The sequence below is a fragment of the Cydia splendana genome, chromosome 8 (assembly GCF_910591565.1).
Source record: "Cydia splendana chromosome 8, ilCydSple1.2, whole genome shotgun sequence".
NCBI classification, from domain to species: Eukaryota; Metazoa; Arthropoda; class Insecta; order Lepidoptera; family Tortricidae; genus Cydia; species Cydia splendana.
The window spans coordinates 15,360,732-15,385,285 of record NC_085967.1 but is presented as its reverse complement, the minus strand read 5'-3'; the positions used below and the strand labels follow the sequence as shown (position 1 = coordinate 15,385,285).

Genomic DNA, 24,554 nt, shown 5'->3' with positions numbered 1-24,554 from the left:
TAGTACCATTCATCAATTGAATAAAAGGAACTTTGTGTAAACAATGAGAACCCAATATTTACATAGGTTAGATAAATTGGTACCTATATAGCTATATACATATAGTACACTCTAAACTGTAGCTCACGAGTCTGACGCAGCTCCTTCGAGTATGTACTTAAAAGTACACTTACGGCTCTTCTAGTTTCCAAAAACAATTGACTACCTATACATGCATATTAGACTCTAGAATTTCTGAAATTTTAGCTACAATTAGCTCTTTTTCTTAAAAGTTTGCCGTCCCCTGCGCTAGACTAAGAGTAGGTACTCGAATTCTGAAGACAGTGTTACTAAAAGCCTACGTTTACTGTTTTCATACAGGTCTGTCGAACAAGTTCCAGCTACTAATTAATCGTTGTCCAGCTGACAGGTGCCGTGTCGGGTCGGGGAGGTGCGGCTTTCCTAGTATTTAGGTTCAACCGTTCTTTGGCAGGCCTAACTTATTAGTTGACAACCCATTGCTTAAATATTATTTACTGGTTCCTGATGAGGTGATGAGCCTGTCGAGCGAGTTCGAGCTTACTACAAGAATAGTCGAAGTCCAGATGACAGGATGCCGTGTCGGGGAGGTGAGCCTGTCCTAGTATTTAGTCAACCATTCGTTGGAAGGCCTTGCTTATTTACTGGTTCCTGATGAGTCTGTCGAGCGAGTTCCAACTACAAGAGTAGTCGATCTGCAGATGTCCGTAGCGAGAGAGATGGAAGTTGTCAGGCGCAGTTTTGGGGAAGGGACGGGCCCAGTCTTCGTATTCTGGAGACAGCCTCTCGTTGGCGAAGTGCTCGTAGGCGTCCGTTAACCTTAAAAACATAATAATAATGTTATTATGTATTACAAAGATAATGTTTTTAGCATAACGAAAATACCACTGCGGTAACTAACGGCGCTGGAAATATTTTGCACGCTCTAACTGTGTGATATATACGTCTTAAGTATGTAGGTACATACTTAAATCTTTCAGGTGGCAGTAAAAACTTTAGTACCTACCGAAAGTGAATTATAGAAACGTGGGAAACGTAGGTAACAGACCCTAGTGTGTGGTCTCTCTTAGGAAGTTTATAATAATATTGCGGTAATAATAAAACACTCACACCAGTCACACCTATTACAAATAGTCCAATATCGCGCAACTAGGCCGTTCAATTAATACGTAACCGTACCGTCTTCAGCAACGATTACGATCTATCATCCATGTCAATAGATCATGGCGGTTAGATAACCGACGAACTTCCTACCGTACGTGCGAGTATTCACACCAATTTGCAAACGATATTACTAGAAGTGCAAAGTCATAGGCTGTGAGATCGTTCAAGTACGAGTAGGTATGTATATATGTTATGTTCTCGTCATATGTACCTACTGTACAAGGACCAAGCTAGTAGGTATTTCGCCATATAGATACCTATGTAACATATGGTGTTAGTTTAAATAAAAATATTGTGTCTTACTTATAAGAAAAAAACTTTTTACAAAAAAAAATAAACCGACTTCAAAAAGGATGAAATAAAATATTATCCTTTTTGATGTCTATGCGTTACCAACTGATATGTTTGAAGTCGGTGCCAAGCCAGATTTTGAAGCATACCATGACTTTGGTGCGATTCGATAAGGATTTACCTACGTTGGATTGCCTTACACGACGACAATGAACGTACTTTCTGTAGGTACAGTCGACGTTAAAAATACGTTTACACTTTTCGCCTTATTACAAAGGAGTAAGGTGCAAAAGTGTAAACATATCTTTGACGTCGACTGACCTAAAAACACACCTCAGAACACACGATCAAACCTTCTTGGCGCAGTCCGTACCATGTTTGTCGGCACATTAGTGTAAATATAAATGCATTTTTTTGCCGTCGTATTTTTTAAAGAGCATTTCTTACTAATGCTCGAACAGTCTATATCACGCAAGTGTGGGATTGGGACTGAGTTATTTCCCTTATCCAGAGGACTACATTTCAAAATATAAAACAATTCAAGGAATTTACCTTCTTGACAAATTTCACCTTCTTGACAAAGTACAGTTCTAATAGGATTTATAGCCATAAAGCTGATTATTTTTGACTGGTATTGTTACTACTTGGCTTGGCACCGACTTCAAACTTATCAGTTGGTAACGCATAGACATCAAAAAGGATAATATTTTATTACATCCTTTTTGAAGTCGGTTTATTTTTTTTTTGTAAAAAGTTTTTATTTTACCATTTTTAGTTTTAACGCATTGTTAAGAGCGCGACGCATGAATAAAAAACAAGATCATGTTTAACACTAAATTCGTGTACCTATTACTTTAATAAATATGTAATCAGGAATTTTCTCGAGTCCGTCTGGGAAATTATAATTCCTGTCAACGAAATCCATCCGCCCGCCCCGCCACTGACCCAATCCCTCAGCCCCCCGATCACTCAACCTCACAGCACATCAACCCCTGATCCAGGAACCCCTCGATCCTGAACCAGCAACCCTTCAACCGCCATTCCCCGACCCCTTAATCCCTGACCCCTTAACTCCTAACCCTAACCCCGGATCAGTAGCCTTACCAGCTTACCACGAGTTTGACATTGATATATTCGCTAGCATGTGTGTAACTTACTTCCTATGCATCTCGCTCGTACTAACCTTAGTGTGAGCGAGCGATGCATAAAAAGTTACATTTTAGATGCATAAGATCTCCGAACAGCTGGAGCTACCTGTTACCACCGCCCTCCATCAAGCCACAGACCGAAACAGTTGGAGGCAATTTATAAAGCGCAAGTGGAGTCACGATCCTCAGCAATGGGGGAGCGATTAGAAAAAAGATGCATAAGACGTTAGCGAATATGTCAATGTCAAACTCGTGGTAAGGCTACAGTTGCAGTACATCAAATTGGTGGTATTCGGAAGCAAATGCTCGAGTTACCTTAGAAAACCCCGAAATCACTTAACACGTGCCTTTAATAATTGAGGAGCTCCCTCAATTCCTCATGGATTCCATCATCAGACCAGAACCAAAAATAATACGGAAACACCTTGGAGGTAACTTCTTCCAAACAAAAAAAGAATTACTCAAATCGGATCACAGGTGCCGGAGTAATCGCTGAACATACTTACATTTAAAGAAATCATCATCATTATCATCTAAATAATCATCATCATCAGGTCTACTTCATCAAATTGGTGGTTTTCGGGAGAAAATGCTCGAGTTGCTTAAGAAAACGCCCAAAACACCATGCATGTGCCTTTAAAAATTGAGGAGTTCCCTCAATTCCTCATGGATCCCATCATCAGAACAGAACCAAATTAAAATGAGACCAACTCGGGGGTAGCTCCTTTCAAATAAAAAAAGAATTACTCAAATCGGACTACGGATGTCGGAGTAATCGGTGAACGTACATAGAAAAAAAAAAAAAATAGCCACAACCGAATACAGAACCTCCTCCTTCTATGAAATTGAAGTTGGTTAAAAATATAGGCCAGGGGGCCGATTTTTTAATTGCGACCGCTCGATTTCGTGTATTTCGTTAAATAATATCTCCACTACTAGGCATTTAAATTCTACTAATAGAATTGAAATAGAGTGGTCAATACCAATAGATTTCAAATTTCGATCGTTCGTATTTCAAAAATTAGGATTTCGCCGTTTTCCACCGATTTTCGAGTAACGAAATCGAACGATCGAAATTCAAAAATCGGCCCCCTGGCTGAAATAATATATTCCGGTAAATGCAGGCAGGATATCTAGTAGTTGCCAAATTGTCTTTGGAGCATTATTTATTGGCTGCTATTTAACTGATCACCAGATTTAGTAAAATTTAATACCAAAAAAATCTATTTTACCACCCTAAAATCATGAATGATCACCAAAATTATAACACCATTTTAATGTGAAATGATTACCAATTTTATTACATTTCACGATCCTTTTAAAGGAAATGACACCAAACTAATCATTATTAACCCAAAAATAGTCAATGATTACCAAATTTCAAACCCCATTTTAATGTGAAATGATAACCAAATTTTTACATCTTGCTATCCTATTAAAGAAAATGACACCAAAATAATCATTGTAAACCCAAGAATAGTAAATGACCACCAAAATTAAAACTCTATTATAATGTAAAATGATAACCAAATTTTTAAATCTTGCTATCCTACTAAAGCAAATGACTCCAAAATAATCATTGTTAACGCAAAAATAGTAAATGATCACAAAAATTGTAACCACATTTTAATTAAAAATGTGCAAATATTTAATATATCGTTATCCTATTAAATTAATTAATCCACTTCGTCACCTTTTTCTAGTAGCATTTTATTTCTGTAACAGTCGCAGTTCTAACCTAACCTAACCCACTTTTCTAGTAGCATTTTGCTTCTGTAAGGGTCGCAGTTCAAACCTAACCTAACCCACTTTTCTAGTAGCATTTCTTTTCTCCAAGGGTCGCAGTTCAAACCTAACCTAACCCACTTTTCTAGTAGCATTTCGTTTCTGTATGGGTCGCAGTTCAAACCTAACCTAACCCACTTTTCTAGTAGCATTTCTTTTCTGTAAGGGTCGCAGTTCAAACCTAACCTAACCCACTTTTCTAGTAGCGTTTCGTATCTGTATGGGTAGCAGTTGAAACTTAACCTAACCTACTTTTCTAGTACCATTTCGTTTCTGTAAGGGTCGCAGTGCCTAACCCACTTAACTGATAGCAGTTTAACTTGCTTTTCTAGTAGCATAACGAAATGCTACTAGAAAAGTAGATTAGGTTAGGTAGGTATGCGGTGCGAGCTACGGGGGGTTGAGCGGGAGGGGCTAGTAATTTTGGCATCAGTTTACTTTATTTGGTAATATGTATACATTTGGTAATCATGGTGGTTTATTTAGGTGAAAATATCGCATTAATTTGGTCTTCAAGATTTGGTGATCATTAATGATTTTTGGTGATCATTCAATATATTTGGTATTTGAATATAATTTGAAGTGCAGTCGTAATTTAAATGGTGGTACTTTTGTATTTTTAGGCCTTATTTTTTTGGTGTTCAGTATTTTTTTTTGGTAAGCATGATTTTTTTATTTAGGGTACCAAAGTATTTTTTGGTGGTCATTATATTTGTAGCCTTATTTATTTCTAGGATTAAATAGGTAAGTACATGGACTTTAGGCTCGCCGGGGAGACCGGAGTGATCTAATAAAGTCAAACCTTCGAATTATGACTGTTTTAATAATCAAACCTGTACCAACTCATAACCTTACCAATCTGTCGACTTTGAAGTTAAAGTATATTAAATTGAAACTAAAACTGGGCACTTACTACCTTAACTGTTCTGTAAACGGGGTACTATTAAGGTATCTGAAGTATTATAATCAGAGGGGCAGCAAACTCCAGTTACTTTAAACCCATATGGATGCCATTTATAATTCCGTACCTAGCGTGCTTTCAAGGAAACATGCGGCCATCTGACGCGCCGTTTTTGAGACAATTATTAAATGAGCATGGTCGGCAATGTCGGTATGAGTGGCTTTCTCGCTATCCGAATTTACCTCAACAATGCTGGTTCACGTAATCCGTGACTAGAAAGTGGGTGTGCCAGGTAATTGCTCTTATGCTACATTATTTCCGGTGCACTTCTAGTAAAATGACAATTAATATCTTGAACGGGTTACTTCATAGATCACATAGTCGCATTAAGACCATCTAAGATCATAAATAATCATAATTAACTAGAGTTAGCTAAGTAGGTACCTTACTTAGCTACATGTATACTGGACCATTTATAATTAACCATTAGGTATTTAAATACGTAGGTATACGATTTACGTTTAACGACAAACCACAGTAAATATAAGGCAAACATAAAAATATACAGCAATACACGTTGGTTTTTATAAACGTGAACGTGGGGTTCTAGGCTGGTTAGGGCTGCCCCATCGTCAAAGCCAAGGAAATTTTTATTGATCTAAATCTGTGTCATATGTCCCACGGATGCACAATGCACATTGCACATGCTTGTGGCATGTCCGATCTTAGCGAGTAGTAGTACTAGTGACTAGTGATTATATTCTCTTTGCACTGGACACCCAAGGAACTGCTCCAGCGCTCGGCGATATCTTTACCAGTACCTATGTTTGATGAATGCAAACATTTGAAGAGCGAAGACTCTAGGTATAAAACCATGTTCTGTTTTTTCCTTAAGTAGCAATAACCGGAAAAAAGCCTCTTCTTCAATTAATTTGCTACTATTACATAAGTTTAATGAATTTAATGATACAATAAATACTTATAATTAATCATCCTGAACGTCTACCAAGACAGGCTACCACTTCGCTCATTAGGTACATTTAATACCATAATTTATTGATTAGTCTAACCGTGTAAGTATCTATAGTTAAGAATTAATTAGCAACCATCGGAGAAAGTGTCTTCCATTCACATTCCATGATTACTACTCAATGGAGATCACAAGAAAACGAACACATTGTCATGCAAGTTTTTCTGAGACTGCATTGATGCTTCTTAGTAATCGGAGGCAAATGGCTTGCTAATATTAAATGAATAAGTTAAACCAAGTTAGCCGCATACTTGGAATTGATACCAATAATATAAAATAAATCGACTATCACCATTTTAATGTTTCCCACAACACTTTCGCTTACGAAGTAGGAAAGAGTCGTTGTTGTAATAGATTATGTATTGCCCATTTCTGTCATTCCACATTTCTGAACGTTGCTATTATTACAATAATTGAGATTATCTAACACTGAGAGCGACTAAAAATTATTTTAGTCGTTATTGTAAATTATTCTTTAAGTATCAGTCAGTACGAAATTTCGGAATAAATAAAAAAAACTGATGTTTTTCTATTTAATGATTAGGAGTAGGCCTTTCTAATTGTTTCGGAAGCGGTTCTGGTTCAAGAAAATGTCACTTTTGATACTGACCATGAAGTTATACTGACAGATCATATACATAACTAATCCAGATCAATACCATAACATGTTCTTCTTTCTTCTTTATATTTAAGAACTGTGCTCTTGTCGGTGGAGCAATCTCCAACTCGTCCGGTCCTTAACCTTCTGGTATGACACGACCTGAACCTTTTCCTTTATTTGGTACCATAACATGTTACTGCAATCAAAATGCGCCTCAAGGATTTGGGACCAATACTTTAATGCAAAATCTTTTTGAAGCAAATTTTCACTCCAAACAATTTTAAAGCTCAGTCCCTTCAACCAGATTATCCAAACACAATAAGCAAACATATCGCAAATTACGATGTCATATGACGCAACGCAGTGGTCACGGGGAGGTCAATGTCGGCAGTTTCTCTCCAAATAAGAAACGAGCCAGATTCACACAGGTGCAACTTTCATTTGTAGGAAGCAAAAAGCGGCGCGCATTCACACGAGCCCGAGGTTCACAGTGAGGCGTCGTTATAATGATAATAGACCGTAGGGCTGTAATTTGTAGGAGCATCAACATGGGGGGAATTAAATCATTATTGCAATTACTGTTTTAGAATCTGGAGATTATCGAAAGGCATTGTTTTTTCCTGTGTAATAATGCCTGCATGAATGAGAGTTTTTATTGAATTTAAAAGATTAAAGTCGCATACCTACTTATTAAGTAAAAAGATAATACTTGAAAACTAAAAGTAAAGCACGGCAGACAATATTTAAAACGATTCAGTTTAAGGATATGACTCACGCTAGACCGGGCCGGGGTCGGGTAGGAGCTTCCAGCGCTTCGTTTTCTATGGAAAGCACCACGTGATCACCGATCAGCCGTCAGAAAATGACATGTCGGACGCCTCGGCCTTGGCACGGCCCGGTCTAGCGTGTCATCCTTAATACTCAATTCTCTTAATTATTTTTCTAAAATGTTAGTTCATTTTAACCTTTTTCAGATAGCCAGCCGGATTCCATAACCATTAGCTTAATGGTTGTAGGTGGTGGACGTTGTTATCTTTAGTTGACAACCCTGTTAGGAACTTACAATACCTACATGCTACATGGTGCACCGAGCAACGTGCGTTTTTGTCGTTAATGCTTTCCGTGGAAGTCGTCACGCGCTTTGGCGATGAGAATGGGAACTCACAGTAGGTAAATGTCTATTTAAGTAGTTGAATTTATTTTAAGGTTTACGATGGCACTGGATATTATTCAAATGCATTTCTAGAGCAGGCGTAAATGCTATACCCCAGCTTAAGACTCATGATGCTAATAGAAACGTAATTAGCAAAATTTGGTACCTACAACATAGGTAAGGTACATTCGTTATAATATGTGATTAGGTGATAACAATTTTTTCACCTCAGCAGCTCGAACAAGGGTACTTTGCTTCTTAAAAATAGTGAGCAAAATGCGATTTTGCTCACTGAGTGAGACAAAATGACATTCAAGTGACCTTTATAGTCAAATGTCATTTCAACATGCGGGGTCTAATACAAGTTCGAAATACTTGGGTTCTATTATCTCTGTCCCTTTCACACTGTTAGCAAAAAGAAACAGACGAAAAAAAGTTCAAACGACATTCAACGGTATATTGACTGTTTATAATAGACCCCCGAAAAACTTCAGAACGCATCGTTCCAAACCACGTACGAGCTCCGTACGAGTATGAATTCTAAATAATTATTTAATTAATATAAAGTTTAAGATTTGATAAAAATACTATATTTTAGGTATTTTATTGTACAAATAAAATAATGAACTCAAAAAATACACAGATTATCACGCAAAATTAATTATTTTACTTTTAAGAATTTCTACTATAGTTGACAAATAGTACGTATCCGCAATTCGGACCGTATCTTACAAAGTTCTTTTTTTACAAAAAAAAGTTGTTGGTTGAAGTGTCAGTTGATGTTTCTTTATTTCCATATTATTTTACTGAAATTTATTATTACGTTTTGTTTTTGTGTTAGATTGCGGTAATTAAACTTAATTGTTTGTATATCTTAAGAAAACATGAGTGCATAGGTATTAAGAAACGAAGAAGGATTACATTTTTCAAGTTGTTTAATAGGTATGTTTGTCGTGCCATCTATACCCATCTAAGTATAATACACTTGCCTGAATCCAATCGGGTATAGATTCGCTTGGGCGACAAAATATCATATGATGAGTACACATAACACCAGGCTACACGAGAGTAGGAGAAGGGGGTCACCTACGACCACACTGTTACATGTACAAGTACATTTACTTCCGAGTTGGCATCGCATGTTTCGTATCAATATGAGAGTGCAGTCTACTGGCCTTATCCAGAGTGACTCTCCCGTCCTGTACGATCGGTTCGCCTCCAGACTAGGTACTACCATCTAGTACCCTGGTGTCCTACACACCACCTGGACGAGGGGGCGGTGCCCCCTCGGGATCCTCCATATGCCTGCCCCCTAGATCCGGCCCTTATACTCCAACTCATAACCGACCGTACTACATGCGTTATTGCCTGTGTGCTTCCGATACACACTCCGGAAAGCCCCGCCCGGGCTTCCCAGTCCAATATCGAGATTGGACTATGTCTTAGTGAAACTACGTTAACCAAGGACCGTTGGTTAACCCCTTGTTCCACTCCCATGTAGCTAGGATGTCGATTATACAAGCATAAATATGTGTGTAAACACTCACCGGGGCAGGCTCCCGTTACCGCGTGGAGGCGCACCATGCACCGACTCAGTACACCCAGCGCCGTCCTACGCTTCCTGCACGTACCTTCATTTCTTCTCTAATGGCGCCATCGTGCTTTTCCCGCCATCGGAACTGTCAGCTGTCAGTGTGGCAGTGTTGCCACATGACAAAGTAGTCCTGGTTGATACCACTTACCAACTTACATCGCGCTTGGCGCGACACTCCGGACAACAATGAAGGTTAATGCAGCAGGGCGAGCAGGTGTCGCGTCCACTCCAGGATTTTATCCCTGGCACGAATGGCTGCGATCCGCTTGCTTCTGCCAACGCCTCTTTCCTCTGGCTGTTCCTCTGGTGGTGGGACTTCATTGTGACTGGTCATGTCACACTCTGCCAGATCATCCGCGTCGACCTCCGGTTGTTCAACGAGCACAGGTACGTGATGATCATTCACTCTGTTTGGAACTCCCAACTCCCTGCTGTCCTCTCCAATCTCAGCCGAACCTCCCGCTACAGGTTCTACCTCAGGCGTCTCGTCATCTACCTCCAGAGGGTAGAGATGGCCAATGGAACGTGTTAAAGTAGAATCGTCAACCTTGACCCTCGCTACTCTACATTCACCATCACTTCCCTTGATCAGCTCGTGGATCTTCCCCACTTTCCAGAGGTTTCTGTTCTTGAGATCCGATTTAACCTGTACAACGTCGCCTACTTGTGGTGATCGATGAGATTTAACTCTAGGCTGCTTGGGTGAGTTGTTGTACCTCTCTCTCAGACTAGCAAGATACTGCATGACGAACATTCTCTTAAATTCTGCTAGAATATTGTATCCTCTCTTCCAGCTCTCAAACAGGTCACTCTTTGTAACAGTGTTACAAGTCGGAATATCAGCAGCAGATGGTCTCATAGTCAAACATTGTCCTAGGCTTAAGAAATCTGCCGGGCAGAGAACATGTTCCACATCTGTACCGACACTGGTCAGTGGTCTTGAATTCAGCACTGTTTCCACTTCCTTTATCACCGTCAGTAACCTGGTATCATTGAGAAGGTGTTTTTCTAGGGTTCTTTTAAGACAATGCTTCACCAAGGCCACAAGCCGCTCGTAAAACCCTCCATGCCACGGTGCTAGTTGACATATGAATTTCCACTGTATGTCATTCTTAACGCAGTATGGCTGTTGTACCATTGCAGCGACCAACTTAAAACAAGTCGCATTATCTGAGTACATCCGTTGTGGTTTGTTTCTACCAGCTATAAACCGTCGCAATGCTAGGAGACATTCTTCAGCCGAGAGGTCCTTCACGATCTCGAGATGCTCTTACTGTCAAACAAGTGAATAAGGCTACCCAACGTTTCTCTTTACCAGTCTGGGTACTGACAAATAACGGTCCTAGATAATCAACACCAGTGTAAGTAAAGGGTCTGTTGTAATTTACTCGTTCTGGAGGCAGCGCCGGTGTGGCTGGTAAACGATACGGACCGCCGCCGTGTTTGACACACTGGGTACATCGCTTTAACACCATCACCTGGGCTTTCCCTTGGGGTATCCAATACCGTTCCCTGATGATACTCAATGTATGTGGAGCACCAACGTGGTAGTTACTCTCATGAGTCTCCTTTATGATTCTGTCAGTGAACTCTGAATTCTTTGGCAATAGTATCGGATACTTCATGTCATAGCTCCAGGTGGTGTTCGCCATACGCCCACGGCACCTAAGAAGGCCGTCCACATCAACAAAGAGATCTAGGTTTCGTGCTAAATGAGTCCTTTTACCATCTAGTTCTTCTTGGAAGTGCTTTCTTTGTAGATATTTTATCTCGGACACTATTTTGGCAACAATGGTCTGCTGCTGGATGTCTCCTTCGCTATGATTTTCAGGATTGTCAAGTTCCATGTTTCCATCAGTAGGATATTCACCACTCTCTGTAGGCATGCTCAAATCCTGGGTATCCATTAGTTCAACGGGATCACTGGGACTTCCTTGCTCTAGGTCCTCACTCTGGTCAGCGTCATCACCAATGGGTACTACCTGTGTCGGCTCACCTGGGTCGTCACCCAGGACCTCCCCAACAGAAAGAAGGTTCTGATGTGCCTCATAGAGTCTATTTTGGGGCCAGCATGATTCTTCCTTGGCAAGAAACTGCGGTCCGTTAAACCAAAGTTGCCTTTTCTCTCCAAACAGCTCGGGACGCGTAGCAATATCAGCAGGATTTGCTTTTGTGTGGACGTAGAACATCTCTGTGTTAGGATGGTCACGCTTGATTTCGTTTACCCTGTTGGCAACAAAGGGTGGAAGCAGTTTGTTTGACCTCATCCAACTAAGTACAACCAAACTATCTGACCACAAATATTCTTTCTCAATGTCAAGATCAAGGTTGTTCCTTACATATTTCAGGAGTCTGCTTCCAATCAGAAATCCTAGTAATTCTAATTTGGGAATTTTTAATTCATCCTTGTCTTTGGTCTGTGACACGTGTGATTTTGCCATCAAAAGCGAGACTGATTTTCCTTGTCCATCTTCAATCACTTTAAGGTAGATAACGGCAGCATATGCGTCTTTGGAGGCATCTGTGAAGCAGTGTAAGTGATATTTAAGATCACTCCTTGAGATATCTGTCCCGATATACCTAGGCACCTCTGTGTCCACTATGGATTTCAGACTTTCCATGACTTTCTTCACAGACTGTGTCATCTCCGTAGGTAGTTCTGTATCCCATTTACATTTCTTTTCACAGATATTCTGGAAGATCAGCTTCATTGACAACATTAATGGGCATACAAAACCACATGGGTCATACACACGTGCTAGAGCCCGAAGAACTTTTCTTTTTGTGTCAATAGGAGGATTTGTGCTGAAGTGGTTCTCAGTCAAATTCAGTTTCAGCGTATCTTCTTCGACATTCCACATAAGTCCAAGCACTTTGACCTGTCCATGTTTGACTGACCTATGACATTCTGGTATCATGTCCATAAAGCTCTGGTTGTTTGAGATCCAGTCCCTCATATTCATAGACAGCTGTTCAAACACTGTTCTGGTTTGCTCATAGATCTGCTTAGCCTCCTGCAGGCCATCGGCTCCAGTCACTAGGTTATCCACATAGCATTTGTCAGCGACTTGTTTCAGCAAGGCCTTGTTTGACTGGCTTATGTAATGTCGGATCGTTGCTGTCAGTAAGAATGGACTCGCGACAACTCCGAATGGTACTCTGCAGAACCTCAGATATAGCAGGTTATCCTCCGTCGCTTCCTTGGTTGTGTCCTTTAACCAGAGGAATCTTGTGACATCGCGATCATCCTCTTGAAGTGCTACTTGTAGGAACGCCTTTTCTACATCAGCCAGTATGCCATACCTCTTCGTGCGGAACTTCAAAAGTAACGCCGTTAGGTCTTCTAACATAGAAGGTCCGCTGTAAAGGCACTCATTGAGGCTTTTCTGTCCAGTACTTTTGGCACTAGCGTCGTATACTATCCTCCCCTTGCCGCCGCCATCTTGTTTCACCATATGGTGGGCGAGGTAGTGAATTGGGTGGTCCCCGTTCAAGTCTGACCCTCTAGTAACGACTTCTATAATTCCGAGGTCAAGTTGTTCCTTCAAGATCAAGTCATATTCCTTAATCAACTGCAAGTCTAGTCTTTTCAGGTTACTCTTCAGTCGACCTAAGGCCAACCCAAAATTTGATGGCAAATCTGGTGGGTACTCAATCCAGGGCCATTTCACTAAGTACCGGCCTTCCTGATGTTGCACTGTCTCATTGAAGTGACGAACTGCTTCTTCTTGTCTCGTAGCTTTTGGAGAGTCCGTAATCCCTAGGTTCTCTAATGACCATAAGAACCTTACATCTATGTTTCTTAAAGGCAGATCTGGCTCGCTGAAATATGGGCAGCTAGGAGTATGACATTGACAGTATGTGACCACTGAGAGTACTCCGCTTCTTTCTTCAGGAGCAAGCTTCCCTGAAGGCACCCATCCAAAATCCGTATCCAATAACCAAAAGTCTTCGGACACCTGGATCTTTCTTCCTGTGAGGATAGCGCCAAAGTAGTCATTCCCAATGAGCACATCAACAACCTCTCCAACTGTATCATCATCAGCAACAATGTCGACTCCAGGATACTTGAAGGATGTCACCGGAACCCTGTCTGTAATTCTTGGTACGACGTTCACAGTAAACTGCCTGGTAACATCACGTTTTGTCTGGATGTCAACCGTTGTTGAGGGGGTCGATGTCTCCATAGGTTCAGAAGCTCCGAAGGTAAAAATTAGTAGAAGGTCTTCCTGAAGGGTAGGCAGGCCTAACTTTTTTGCAGCTGCCAGAGTAATGTAACTCCGCTGACTACCGCAGTCTATGAAGATTCTGCCTTTGTTGCTTTTCTTAGTTAGAGGGTTTTGAAGAGTTGCCACTGCGGTCTGTAAAAGGGTATGTTTGTTAGAAGTAGCACACAAGGATTTTAAAGAGAATTTCTCTAAAATGTCACGTTGCTCACCATCTGAGGCCGGATTGGGACAGAATATGAGTAGATGGTCCCCTTTACAGCGGAAACAAGCAATCTTGCGCTTGCAAGATGATGTCACATGATTGCGTCGGAGGCAGTGTAGACACCTTCCCATTACTTGCTTCTGTCGAGCTTCGACTGTACTGTACTTGCGACAGTCCCTGCTAGCATGTCCTTTCAGGTTGCAGAACAAGCATGCTCTCCCCTAGTAGCATTTTCGTTGGGGCCCACGGTGCCAACGGTAGGGAAAACGTTGGGATGAGGTTTGTTCCGTAGCCAACATTAATTTTGTATTGGCCCACCATCGCATTTACCAACATTCGCTGTGGCACAGATGCCCAACAATGGGCCTTTGTGTATTTTGGTACCGTTGGCTAAACAACGATAATATTCGTTGGCCCAATGATGACATATATCGCATTTACCAACATTGGCTGTGGCACGGATGCCCAACAATGGGCCTTTGTGTATTTTGGTAACGTTGGCTAGTCAAGGATATCATCCGATGGCCCAATGATGACAAATATCGCATTTACCAACATTGGCTGTGGCACTGATACCCAACAATGGGCCTTTGTTTATTTTGGTAACGTTGGCTAATCGACGATATCATCCGATGGCCCAATGACGACAAATATCGCATTTACCAACATTGGCTGTAGCATTGATGCCCAACAATGGGCCTTTGTGTATTTTGGTAACGTTGGCTAATCAACGATATCATCCGATGGCCCAATGATGACAAAAATCGCATTTACCAACATTGGCTGTGGCACTGATGCCCAACAATGGGCCTTTGTTTATTTTGGTAACGTTGGCTAATCAACGATATCATCCGATGGCCCAATGACGACAAATATCGCATTTACCAACATTGACTGTAGCATTGATGCCCAAGAATAGGCCTTTGTGTATTTTGGTAACGTTGGCTAATCAACGATATCATCCGATGGCCCAATGATGACAAATATCGCATTTACCAACATTGACTGTGGCACGGATGCCCAACAATGGGCCTTTGTTTATTTTGGTAACGTTGGCTAATCAACTATATCATACGATGGCCCAATGACGACAAATATCGCATTTACCAACATTGGCTGTAGCATTGAAGCCCAACAATGGGCCCTTGTGTATTTTGCTACCATTCGCTAAACAACGATAACTTTCGTTGGCCCAATGGTGACGAATACCGCATTTACCAACATTGTATGTGGCACGGATGCCCAACAATGGGCCTTTGTGTATTTTGGTAACGTTGGCTAGTCAAAGATATCATCCGATGGCCCAATGATGACAAATATCGTATTTACCAACATTGGCTGTGGCACTGACGCCTAACAATGGGCCTTTGTGTATTTTGGTACCGGTGGCTAAACAACGATAACATTCGTTGGCCCAGTGAGCACAAATATCGCATTAACCAACATTGGCTGTGGTACTGATGCCCAACAATACCAGTTGAGTTTGCTTGTGGCGTCACTAGATGGCGTTACTGTCTCCAAACATCGAAGTTATAGTTATTTTCTCGATTATTCCGGATATAATCATAATATTTTTTAAAAGTAACTTATAAATCTAATAGCTATAACTATAAAATTTATACATAAATTTAAAAAATTGTATTTTACCAACATTTTCTCAATTTAAATCTCAAAAAACATTAATCTCGCTTACGAAGTTTCGAAGTGCGGTTAGTATATATACAAATTAGAGTGTATAGTAAGTGTACTTGCTTCGGCAGTACATATACTAAAATTGGAACGATACAGAGAAGATTAACAACAACTGCTGCCTAGCCTAGGGCCTTCATGTGGATACAACCAATGCCTACCGTAGTGTAATTGTAATATTTATCAGCAAAGGCCCAACGTCGTATTACACAACCACTTACTTAACGTAGGGTAACTGTAGGACTCGTAAACAAAAGCCCATTACATAATTAGACTGTAGGCACACTATAAATTACACAACTATTTACCTACGGTAGTATTGTAAGAATCTTACACAAGGCCCAACGTTAAAGTTACTATGTTGGCCCTTTGTGGGACAAGCTGTGTTGGGCCTTCAACCTGGTGCACGACTACCTACCGACCTACCTGACTTGCCGTTGGGTAATTGTTGAATTTGCAAACAGAAGCACAACGAAAAAATTGCCCTTTTTTATTTTTTTGCAGTTGGCCCTACAGCAAGCCATACGGCCAAATGTAACAATTAACCAACCATCAAACAAATGTGTATAGGCCCAACCACGGCCCAACCAAAACCACCACCGTTGAATAATTGTATGATTTATTTAAATAGGCCCAACGAAAAAATTACTCTAATGGCCCTCTGTTGGGAATCTTCGGGAGGGCCTTTGTCGAGGGCCCTCCAGCAAATCGTACGGCCAAATGTAACAATTAACCAACCATCAAACAAATGTGTATAGGCCCAACCACGGCCCAACCAAAACCACCACCGTTGAATAATTGTATGATTTATTTAAATAGGCCCAACGAAAAAATTACTCTTATGGCCCTCTGTTGGGAATCTTCGGGAGGGCCTTTGTCGAGGGCCCTCCAGCAAATCGTACGGCCAAATATAACGGTTGCCCAACTAATACGTAAACAAAGGCCCAACAAAATCCCTACAAGAAAATGCTATTAGGGTCTTAGCTCGCTTTGAAGGTGGTGCTCCAGCATTTCCAGCAAGTTTCCTCTTCCGGCCTGTCTGAGGCCTCACCTCTGTGCGGACTTGCAACGCCTCAGTTGTGCTACTGCCAGGCACGGCAATGTACTCTGTACTTGGTGTTGACTTTTCCATTGCCGTTATAATTCTATCTAGACTGTTTCTGATGGCCATCAAGTCAGTACCTTCACCGATGAGGTGGTGCTCACGTATAACCTGTTCCGGGAATTTTGACAGTACTAATGCCCTTAAATGGTTGCCTCCAACTGGTTCCCCGAGCTTCTCTAACACCCTGATATTCCGTTCAACACTGTCTAGGACACTCCGACAGCTGGCACTAGTATAGTCTGCCTTTTGGAGGTTGTTGAGGGCCGTATAATGTGCGTCAATCAGAGTGTTAGTTGACCCATATCTTCGCTTCAAAGTTTCCACTGCAACGGAGTAGTTTGCATTGGTCGCCGCTATTCCCGAAACCGTTTCAAGTGCTGAACCCTTTAGGCAGCTCAGGAGGTACATTAGTTTCTCAGATTCCTGTAACTCTCTATGGTGTACATTAGCTGCAAACCGGTCCCAAAATTCGCACCATTTCAATTTGTCCCCCGAAAAGGAGGGAAGGCTTAGTTCGGGCAGTTTGGATTTCTTCACGGTTTCCTTCTGTCTTTTGGAGATCTGCCACGCAACTTCCAACTCCGTCAACAGATCTTCAGCCACTAATTGATTCTGAGTTAATTCAATAACATCCGCATCTGGTACCGCGTTTAAGTATTGGAATAACTCCTTCTCAAAACTCCCCAAGCATTGCTTCAATTTTAAGCGGATTGCCGTGAACTCCTCTTCACTGACAGCTCCTTCCGCTTGCAACTGCTCCCAGAGAGCTTGAGATTCCGCAGTCACCTTTTGTAATTTATCATGGCGCAGCTGAACCCGGGTGTACAAACTTGCCATGATGACAGCCTGAAAACCGTGCTGCCGTACAATAGTTTTCTTTCTTTTTTCGCTCCGGACGGTGGAATTGAATACGCGTAGCGTACGTATCACAAAACTCGTCTCAAACTGGCCAGGTACATTCCCTACTTCTTTGTGCAGCTGTAATGTATACAGAATACCTCAATTACCACATTTTACAAAAGAATATAACATATTTGCTGATAATTCGAAGATAAACTTTGTCGCCGGGAACCTGGCAGCGTCATGGCTACTCAACCAAGTACATTACAACTTATCCGTACCTGCAATTTTGCTGCAACTCGCTTTGGTAATGATCCCTTTACCAGAACTGAGATCGCAATCCTCACAACACTGTGATATATCCAGGAACACACAAAATGATACACTTAAACAAGAAACTTCAAGACGCCACTCGTTCAAGTAACTTTGAATACCGCGAATATTCCGTTTTTTTTCCTCGTTGTTTTTTTTCTTAACTTGTTGGGTCTTGCAAGAGTTGCCAGCGCGCAGTGGTGCGTTCCAATTCTCATTCACGTCCGGAAGATTTTTTGACTTATCGGTAAATTTACCAAATAGTAAATCTATTTAAACGCGAATAAGAAATATACATTATCATAAGTAATTGAATTAATGAAAAGTAATTATAAAATGCCCTTCATCTGACATTCTTTACCACGCTCGATCATATATTACTGAAAATAAAAAGTTGAAATCCGAACGTACCCTTAAGGACATAGATAAGAAAAAACCATTCTGTTACAATCATATAAAAGGTATGATGGCCAACATAACGCAAAAATACCTTATGACTAAATTCTTAAAACTAATTATTACACATTATACAAGAACGAATGTATAATTATAACAATTATGTAATATTTCGTTATACTTAATCTAGCCTAGGGTGCACCCTTTTACCTCTAAAATGAAAAAAGGTTAACTTAGTACTTTAGAATTAAAACAACATCCAGTTTTTATTTCTTTAATAAACTCCGTTGAATGCTGTGAAAGAAATAATGATTAATTACGTACATATTTTCAAAAGAAAATACGTCAACCGGTACCTTGAGCTCAACCAATTCAAAACTTAATTTGACAACCTCGGCTTCAAGGCCCTTCGAGAGGGATCTACAGATGGAATAGCCAAACCTAATCTGGCTTCCCATCATCAGAAATCCCAGCATCTCCACCATTTTTGTCGTGCCATCTATACCCATCTAAGTATAATACACTTGCCTGAATCCAATCGGGTATAGATTCGCTTGGGCGACAAAATATCATATGATGAGTACACATAACACCAGGCTACACGAGAGTAGGAGAAGGGGGTCACCTACGACCACACTGTTACATGTACAAGTACATTTACTTCCGAGTTGGCATCGCATGTTTCGTATCAATATGAGAGTGCAGTCTACTGGCCTTATCCAGAGTGACTCTCCCGTCCTGTACGATCGGTTCGCCTCCAGACTAGGTACTACCATCTAGTACCCTGGTGTCCTACACACCACCTGGACGAGGGGGCGGTGCCCCCTCGGGATCCTCCATATGCCTGCCCCCTAGATCCGGCCCTTATACTCCAACTCATAACCGACCGTACTACATGCGTTATTGCCTGTGTGCTTCCGATACACACTCCGGAAAGCCCCGCCCGGGCTTCCCAGTCCAATATCGAGATTGGACTATGTCTTAGTGAAACTACGTTAACCAAGGACCGTTGGTTAACCCCTTGTTCCACTCCCATGTAGCTAGGATGTCGATTATACAAGCATAAATATGTGTGTAAACACTCACCGGGGCAGGCTCCCGTTACCGCGTGGAGGCGCACCATGCACCGACTCAGTACACCCAGCGCCGTCCTACGCTTCCTGCACGTACCTTCATTTCTTCTCTAATGGCGCCATCGTGCTTTTCCCGCCATCGGAACTGTCAGCTGTCAGTGTGGCAGTGTTGCCACATGACAAAGTAGTCCTGGTTGATACCACTTACCAACTTACATCGCGCTTGGCGCGACAATGTTCTCACTGCTAAGGTGTGAAAAATTTTGTGTACTACACGAGATCAAAGTTATTTACATCTCGTGCGCTTTTGAGTCCCTTACTACGCTCAAGATTCTAAATTAGATTCACTCGCTACGCTCGTGAATCTATTATAGAATCTTTCGCTTGCACGGGACTCAAAATAAGCACTCGCAGAAATATCAAACTTTGATCTCTTGTTGTACAAATAACTATTTTTTACTCTGAAAAACATAATTACTGGCATCTATTTAAGCTGCACCTGTTTTTAACTGTGAAACTTTTAAAGTCCAAATCAATCAGATTTCAGCTTCATCTTTCGTCTTAAATTTTCGATTATCATGACTATAAAAGTGCATCGGTGTGGCCTTACCTTTACTTGAAGATAAACAAACTTGGTAACAGCTTCCACCTCCAATAACCAGGAACTATCGACCTCTTATGCGAACGGACGCAATATACGCACTCAATACCTACGCAACGATACTTGCATCAACTTTCGCTGCAACGCAAAAACAACACAACCCATCATAATGTCCGGTAGCGTTAGCTGTCGAGTGTTAGAAATCCGCAGATGGTTCCCGTGAGCGTTTCTATTAATCGTCTCATTAGCGTGAAACGTCTGCGTTTTGTGGTGCTCCGAGTTTTTAATATAACTTCGAGAACTGTCGAGTATTGCTCGGGAAAACCAGTATAAGTATTGTTTGATTATGCTTAGTTGTTAAAGAACTCGAGGTCACCTTAGTCTGGTTCTCCAAAGAATTAATATCGCCTGTGCTCGCGCATTAAAAGAATGCACGATCTGGCGCAGGCATTTGTGATCAGCGTGCGGAACGCCGCTGTGCTTATATGCGGTTAACGCTATGAAATGGTGTTTGAGCATGGTTATTGACTTATTTTTGGTGCTTTTTGCAGTTTTAGGTGCTACAACCGACGTCATAAGTATTATGCCGCATATATCTTGACGGGAAAACGCTCTAACTACACTAACAATCTAGGTATTTTGAATTACCCTAAATCCCTCCTACATAAAACTCCTAAAACACACACTTAACTTGACTTTAGATCATCCTCATACATTTCCTTTCTAAACTAAGTGTAGGTGCTAACTGACCACTGTTATGGTATTGAACAGTATAAATGAATTAGGACTTGCTCTAAATGATAATGATAAGTGTCATACCTATGTTTTTGCACTATTGAGACATTGTTTGTTTCTAAACAGTGTTTGTTTGCTGTCCATTCAATTTACATCATTACTAAGAAACAAAGGAACTACATACTAATAGGAACAAAGAAAAAGCACCTATGTAAGGCACTTGTCCCACCAAGAGCGAGTAAGCGATTAACTATCGGCGATTTTCTCGCCCAAGAAACGAACAAAAGATTTGGATCCTGTGTTAGTAAAAGAGACACATATATTAATAGTTCATCGCTGGCTGTTCACACTGCCGGCGAGAACACTCGCTCTACTAGTTTGTCGCCGCGATAATAAAACTAGCTCAGCGGTAGGTACTCGCTCGGCGGTGCTCGCTTCGTAGTTAGAACTCAAGCTGCGAGACCAATCAGTCTGCGTGTTCGGCTACGCTGCACCGCCCGAGCGAGTGACGCGAGTAATAGCCCGTCGCACTCGAACACTCGCCTATAGCCGAGCGACAAAACTATTGGAGCTAACACTCGCTTCTCGCCGCTCGCCCACTCGTTTCTAGTTTATCGTTCTACTCCCTTATCGCTCATCGTCGGCGGTGGGACAAGTGCCTAAGACAAGAAAATCAAATATTATGACAAGAAAGTAGTAGGTAATAGGTCATCGTGTTCCATAAGCTGAGTCACGAACAAAAAAGTCTTCACAAGAATTTGGGGTTTACTTAATCGTTACAGACAATACCTTCATCTTGAATTACTGCCCGTGTAGATATGTCATAACTGGCATAAAGTGGTATCCAGACGGGACTGATCAAATCAGTCGATTTGATCAGAAATTACTTTGGCGTCAATCTCCAATTTAAGATTGATGGTGATATTAGAGCCCTCTAAATTGAAAAAATGCCCCAGAACGAAAATACTGGCCTCATAAATTGGTATTCTTGCGTCCGCACCTCATTTTATCGGTAATATCGGTCATTATCGGCGGTTGAATTCGGCGAGCCAAATTGGTATTTGCATCCGCACCTCCTGATTCGGTCGGGCAATTGAATCAGATTGGCGAAAAATTGACTAATCTGGATACGCCTTAAGCCTAAAATTAGAAATGGAAATCTACCGGGTCCAGGAAGAACGTTCCTGATTTAACGTATTGTTAGAAGTGCCTTAAGCGATTTTGTTATGCTTCAAGAAAAAAATACCTAGTAAATAGTTGTTTAGAGTACAACAATAGTACCAGGCTCTCATAGGGAGGATGGAGTCAATTGGGCAACCACAAGTTCAGGATATATGACACTTATTAGTTGGTCCCGGTATCAAATTATGGTCATTGGTCGATTTGCTCACCCAATGTCCTTAAATTTCAGGAATAGAAAAGACAAGCCTAATAGCACAAAGAGTAACCTGGAATGTCTCCTATGTTTCCCGTAACCGAGGTTCGCCATCATGTATTCGGGTTGGTGCGGCAGCGACATCCTGGAGCGCGGCGGCGGGGGCAGGTAGCCGGGGGGCGGGGGCAGCACATGGCCGTAAAGGGGCTCGTAGATCATCGGGTGAGGCGCGTATACGGGCTCTTCGATGTACATGGATCTTCTGCGGTCTCCTGGATTGAGAATATCCTCTGATTAAAATTTAATTAATGGTCAGTTGCGGAGGGGTTTCCTTGCGTTTCAATTGCGTGGACATATTGAAAGTTCCATTCCATGCGGCAAAAGGAAAAAACATGACCTTTGTAGGATCACTTGTCTCGGTCTGCATGTCCTTCGGTCACAGGCAAATTTCTCCAAAACTACGGGACGGGGTGTTTGGTACACATATATTAATGAGATACTGAGTAAGGAGTGAGCCAAAGATGGACGTGCCGACATAGGTATATCAAAATAGTTATTTTACATTTCTGAATAGGTATCTACATATTTACAACCCGTATACATTTTTGTCATTTTTATTCAAATTCGATTTATGAATGGTTCGGCGTCGAAAGTTGTAAACCACATTACCTACCTACCAGTGGCGGCGCCTGAATATCAGACAAGCCGATGGGAATCGAGTTCTATGGACGCTCCGCCACTGCTACCCACTCCATAAGGAATCTGCTATGTAGGTACTTTAGTCAATAAATTCTAAAGTTACAAACCTTCCAACTCCTTAAGATGTTACGAGGTTTGCGACTTTAGCCGACGATACCTAGCTAGGTAAATCTCTACCTGAACTGATCATTTTTTTTACCTATTAATATGTAGGTTTTATTTCTTTAAACTTTATTTGCAACATGATTTTTTATAGATTTGGGAGAATTTTTTGCCATACTACAGCTGATATGCTGTGTCATAAACATTTCATTTTAGTCGGTAAGTAACCTATAGTGAAGCACAAAGAGACTAAAACACCTGGCCATAATTACCCAGGTGTTATCAATTAGGTAACATTACGTTCCTCGAATGTGGCTTAACTAGAAACAAAACAGATACAGTCTCCTTAGTTTTATTGACTAACTAGGTAGGTAACTGAGCGTATACTTACGCATCGGTCTCTCATTGTATATCATTTCTGGTATTACTCTCGACATCTTCCTCCCGTACACAGCATATTCGCATGGAATAATCTCTGGTGGCGTCACGTTCCTCCTCGGCGGCGGGGGCGCCGGCGCTTCTTCCTCAGAGTCATAGTTTTTAGTCGGAACGTAGTAAAAACTAGCACTGACTGGCTCGCCAGCAAACGAATGCAAATTCTCCCCCTGACTTGCGTCCGTATCCTGAATGATCCCGTAAGCTTCGTTATCCCAAGGGTCCAAGTACACACGGTGGTTTGGAGAGTCCTGTTGCTCCTCACCCTCGCTATCAAAGTCCACAGCGGCCCAATACGGGCTCCCGGCGTGTCCCGGCATCGTCACCGAACTGTCACTAGAGCTCACTGAATCCAAGTTTGGGGACAAACATTACCGCACAGCACGTCCCATCCGAATATGGTATGTTTTATTATGTGCGAGTGATTGTTATGCTTGACACGGAATAGTCATTCGACAAGCGAACGATGCAACAGGCGGGGAAATTATGGCCGTGTACGCGCGCCGGCACCTGTCTTCGGACTTTGAATGCGAGACGTGAGGACCGCGCGCGTTCCACTAGATTACTAGATGTTGCTAATATTTGTAAACTGTGGATTCACACGCGAACTTTGAAAGCAGTTTTTGTAAACTGTGCAAATAGCACCTATTTATCAGAATAATTATACAATCTTCTTCATATAGGTAATTGTTGCTTGTTGGCGTTGAATAGGCGCACGACTTATGTTAACTAATAATTAAGTAGGAACAACTTATGTTTTAATCGCTTGGATATCAAGAGTTTTTGTCAGTAAAAGTTACTTAGTGTTTAATTAGTAACTTTCATTGTAGTGCAAGTATGTACAATAAGTACATAGTTGTAGTGTTTTCGGTTTCTGCTCTACTGCCATAATAACCTATTGTTTAATTAGGTTGGATGTACAGCAAAACGTTGAAGCGTGAGTGCTCCTCATAGTTTAGTAGGTAGTTATTGTAATAGGTATTATGTAGGTAATTGTAGGTAAACATCTTATTTATGAAATAGGTATATAATGTAAATATGTTATGAGCAGTGTTATGGGCACAAAATACTAAGAA

The 24,554-nt window shown here is 41.3% G+C and overlaps 2 protein-coding genes across 3 annotated transcripts; both read right to left on the bottom strand.

Moving 5' to 3' along the window:
- Window positions 1-493: 493 nt before the first annotated feature.
- Window positions 494-24,033, bottom strand: LOC134793254 (uncharacterized). Of its 2 annotated transcripts, XM_063764817.1 has the most exons (4): window positions 23,435-24,033; window positions 22,316-22,514; window positions 701-837; window positions 494-561 (listed from the first exon to the last, which is right to left on the bottom strand). In XM_063764817.1, exons 1-4 carry the CDS (start codon window positions 23,796-23,798, stop codon window positions 509-511), a joined length of 753 nt encoding a protein of 250 aa, XP_063620887.1. In that variant the 5' UTR covers window positions 23,799-24,033; the 3' UTR covers window positions 494-508. The 2 variants fall into 2 exon arrangements, with proteins under 2 accessions (XP_063620887.1, XP_063620888.1); XM_063764818.1 differs by lacking the exon at window positions 494-561 and having other exon boundaries at window positions 628-837; window positions 23,435-24,032.
- Window positions 10,921-14,162, bottom strand: LOC134793053 (uncharacterized). The gene is made up of 2 exons (XM_063764576.1): window positions 14,124-14,162; window positions 10,921-14,046 (listed from the first exon to the last, which is right to left on the bottom strand). The coding sequence occupies exons 1-2, from the start codon at window positions 14,124-14,126 to the stop codon at window positions 10,921-10,923; spliced, it is 3,129 nt and encodes a 1,042-aa protein (XP_063620646.1). The 5' UTR covers window positions 14,127-14,162.
- Window positions 24,034-24,554: the final 521 nt, after the last annotated feature.

What these genes read in the sequence shown, in the direction of transcription:
- LOC134793254 (XM_063764817.1), bottom strand. Translation starts at nt 23,798, where the DNA reads ATGCCGGGACACGCCGGGAGCCCGTATTGGGCCGCTGTGGACTTTGAT. An exon ending in AAACATAGGAGACATTCCAG is followed by an intron (nt 838 to 22,315) that starts GTTACTCTTTGT and finishes TATGTTTTTAAG; the next exon opens with GTTAACGGACGCCTACGAGC. An exon ending in TCTGCAGATCGACTACTCTT is followed by an intron (nt 562 to 700) that starts GTAGTTGGAACT and finishes CTATTCTTGTAG; the next exon opens with TAAGCTCGAACTCGCTCGAC.